Source organism: Oncorhynchus masou, chromosome 3 (assembly GCF_036934945.1).
Source record: "Oncorhynchus masou masou isolate Uvic2021 chromosome 3, UVic_Omas_1.1, whole genome shotgun sequence".
Classification (NCBI taxonomy): Eukaryota; Metazoa; Chordata; class Actinopteri; order Salmoniformes; family Salmonidae; genus Oncorhynchus; species Oncorhynchus masou.
The window spans coordinates 35,850,575-35,854,093 of NC_088214.1; the positions used below are offsets into that span (position 1 = coordinate 35,850,575).

General features: G+C 45.6%; 1 protein-coding gene across 1 annotated transcript; it reads left to right on the forward strand.

The window, feature by feature from the left end:
• The first annotated feature begins 29 nt into the window (after positions 1-29).
• On the forward strand, positions 30-3,496 carry LOC135515494 (uncharacterized). Its single transcript, XM_064939128.1, has 5 exons — positions 30-114; positions 234-369; positions 480-527; positions 635-2,270; positions 2,499-3,496. Exons 2-4 carry the CDS (start codon positions 237-239, stop codon positions 1,534-1,536), a joined length of 1,083 nt encoding a protein of 360 aa, XP_064795200.1. The 5' UTR covers positions 30-114; positions 234-236; the 3' UTR covers positions 1,537-2,270; positions 2,499-3,496.
• Positions 3,497-3,519: the final 23 nt, after the last annotated feature.

Genomic DNA, 3,519 nt, shown 5'->3' on the forward strand with positions numbered 1-3,519 from the left:
GTTGCCTATTCTCTCTTTTCACAGGCAAACCTTGGGTGTGCGGCTCGCGCTAAGAATGGATTGGCTGATACACAAGAAGAGGAGGAGGAAACAACTCTACCAAGCACACCAAAGGTATGGCTACCGTATTACCTCAGTGTAATGTACTGTAACCCAAAAATCATTTGAAGAGACTGGATGTATGAGGAAAACTCCCTTAAACTGTGAGAAATGTTTAACCTATACCTCTCTAGCAGATGGATAAGGGAGAAAAGGAAGAGAAAGTGGAGGACGAAGAAAAGATTTCCCAAACACGATCCACCAGTAGCATAGCAGTCGAAGAGCTCGACTTCTACCACCCCGACCCCTTCATTCACTGTGAATCTGAACGTGAGTATCTATCTGTTCCATATGATTTGATGATGATGATTATGGTGATAATGGTGGTGATGATGATGATGATAATGGTGTTGATGATGATGATTCTTTTCTTTTTACAGATTACCTTTTCAAAGATGATGACCTCTTTGACAAAACGGATCAATCTGGTGAGTGAAGTTCATATCTAAAACTTTGACAATCTGATTGATTATAATTATACGCTATAGCATTATCCAGGCCTCTAATTCTGTTTGCGACTGATCCTTTATCGTAGATGATGACCCGTTCAAAGGCACAGACCCGTTCGCTGCAGACATCCTCTTTCCAGAGGGGACAGAGGAGCCCTATCCCTCCACTGATCCGGATACCCGCCTGGAACTTGGATCTAACGACGAGACAGACAACAGCCTCTCCTGCGCTGAGAACAAAGCCTCCACCGGCACCCAGTGCTTCGAGTCCGAGTTCCCCGACGAGGACGAATCCAGCGACATAGAAATCAGTTACAGCAGGGAGGATCTGGACACTGTTCACACGGACGCTGTTGAACTCTCCTTCGTTGAGCCCCAAACCTTGATCATGACCGAACGCTTGGGTTTCAAGCCCATCTACGCAGCTCAAACTTGTTCCTTTGAGACTGAATTAGATGACACAGAAGAACCCGGCGTAGCTTCTGGGCGCGAACCCTTCAGTCAAGCATCCAGGGCCAACACCTGGGCTGCTGGACCCAACTTCTCCACCGAATCCGACCCCAATGGATACGAGTTTGACATCAACGCAGTATCCCCTCCTTCCGACATAGAAGAGATTGACATCACTCTTGGATCTATTCCAGTTGACTTTGACCTGGTGCCACCTGGGTATGACTCCGTGGAACCCAGCTACCCTGTTGGGATTCAGGCTTGTGACCCAGAACCTGCCGGGACAGGGGATGCGACCTTCCTGAACCCAGCCCTCCTGTACCCACTGGCCCGGTCCGTCCACCTAGACGCCTCAAAGGGGGAGCATCAGCGGACCGTGTGGAAGAGCCAGACACTCCCAAAGCTGAAGGCTGTTATCCAGGTTCTTCCAACCGCTCTGCTGATTCAGAGTTGGACAGTGCCATCGGGATGGACCCTCTTACCAGCTCAGCTGAAAACAACAGTAAATTCAGCTTCGGCAATAACAGTTTTGAGCTGAACTACGAGCCCAACTATGAGCCCAGTAGTCAAACTTCGTACAACTATGGATTTAAACTCAGTCCCGAACACCACAGCGAAGAGATCTTAGATCCTTTTGCCACTGAACTCAGCGATGAAGAAGCTGACAACCAAGCCTCATTTGATCCTTACGAATTTGAGCCGATTGCTCAATCTGAGAACCAAGACATGTTTGACCCTTACGGGTTTGGACATACTTCTCATGCCACTGACCGAGACACATTTGACCCCTATGGTTTCAAACTCTTAAGTTTTGAGACTGACAACCAAGCTATCGTCGACTTACACAGCGGCGATGATACAAACCTTGAAGACAACAATAACACAAACAAAAGGGACTCCTTTAGCTTCGATTTCAGTAACACAGCTTCAATCGACCCCTATAGTTCAGAACCCAGTAATACTGCAACAATGGATCTCCTTGGTCTGGATCTCAGCAGAGCCAACAGTGTTGCTGAGACAGACTGTAACAATCCTACAGCGTCTGACCCATTAGGAACAGTACAAACTATGGCAGCAGGAAGCAATCTACTGGACCTGGACCTTGTGTTTGGAAGAAGTAGTTATAGTGATAACCCTGAAGTCGCCACTGACCTCTACCACTGTGAGCCTAGACAGGGAAACCCTGCTGGTCCAGACAACTTAGAATTCAGAGTGAGAGACACCGCCCACTCCGAGTCTGTAGACACCGTTTCTGACTGGACGACTGTTAAGGTCAGTGGCTCTTCTGTTGTTGGACACTCTATGGGCACGTGTGTTCTTGATATGTGTGTGTTTAATGTATAGTTGTGTATGTGGTGTCCTGTAAGAGGGCGTGTGTAGCTGTGGGTTTGTGTGCAAGCATGGATGTGTGTGTGTGTTAGTGTGTGCATGTGTGAATATTTTACTGTTTACGATCCAGTGACAGTAACTTTAACTATCATTTGTATTCTTGCCTCGCAGACCAACTCCAGGGAATCCTTGTCCTTTGGCCCAGTCAAACACAGCACGCACAGCCTGGACAAATGAACCATTCCCTGGAAAGAAGACACCAGTGTGGCCATGACTCTGCAGTACAGTACAACAATGGGGAAGTAGATGGAAGGATATGAAGCAAAGGCGGGAATGAGTCTCTTTTCTCCAAGCTGGCATGATTCACCTTGACCCCTAGTCAAGGGTTGCAACATTGCATTGATTTGAATGTGATTGATATGTTAATTGAAAATCATAATTTGATGAATCTAATTTGAGTTATTAATTGCTGATGGTTGCTTTGCAGTTATACGGCCTTGGTTTGTTCTACACCCTGTTAAAGTTGCAATACAGTATTGAATCTGGGTCCAGATGCAGTAGGTTCTCGGAGGTGAGAACAAACAATCCCACATCCCTAAGACCTTGAGTTTGAATTGCATGAAAACCAAAGGATTTATTATCCTTGTTTATCTTGAAACTCTTCATCCGATATACAGTATATGAGGTGCCAAGGGATAGGGAAAAGGATGGAGTGAATAGTTTGGAGTTAAGCCGTCTGCAAATACAACGGATTACTTTTGAGGGAAGTGAGAAAACCAGTTTGGTAGAATGCAGGGTCTGAGCAGTTTTGTGTTAAATTGTATTAGTCAACTGATAATAAGAAAAGCCAACTGTGGCCAATACAAATTGTTACATAACAGTTTAAACACCCCTTGGACCTTCCACGACCGGATTTGCCCACTCCTGGTTGACTATATAATATTTTAACTACCAATGTGACATGGCGCGAGCCAAACGTTGAACAACTACACGTATATACATCGGTATGTACTTTCTCAGACCTCCTGGGCCAGTAATACATAGATCAATTTAGGGGATTACAAAGTGAGTGGCTAATCTTTCACACATACTACTGTAAATTAACCGTTCATCCAGTGTGCAAATGCCCATAGCGTTACAAAATTAACTCCCATTTTTGTGTGCTGGTACTGCCAATATAACACACTAAATG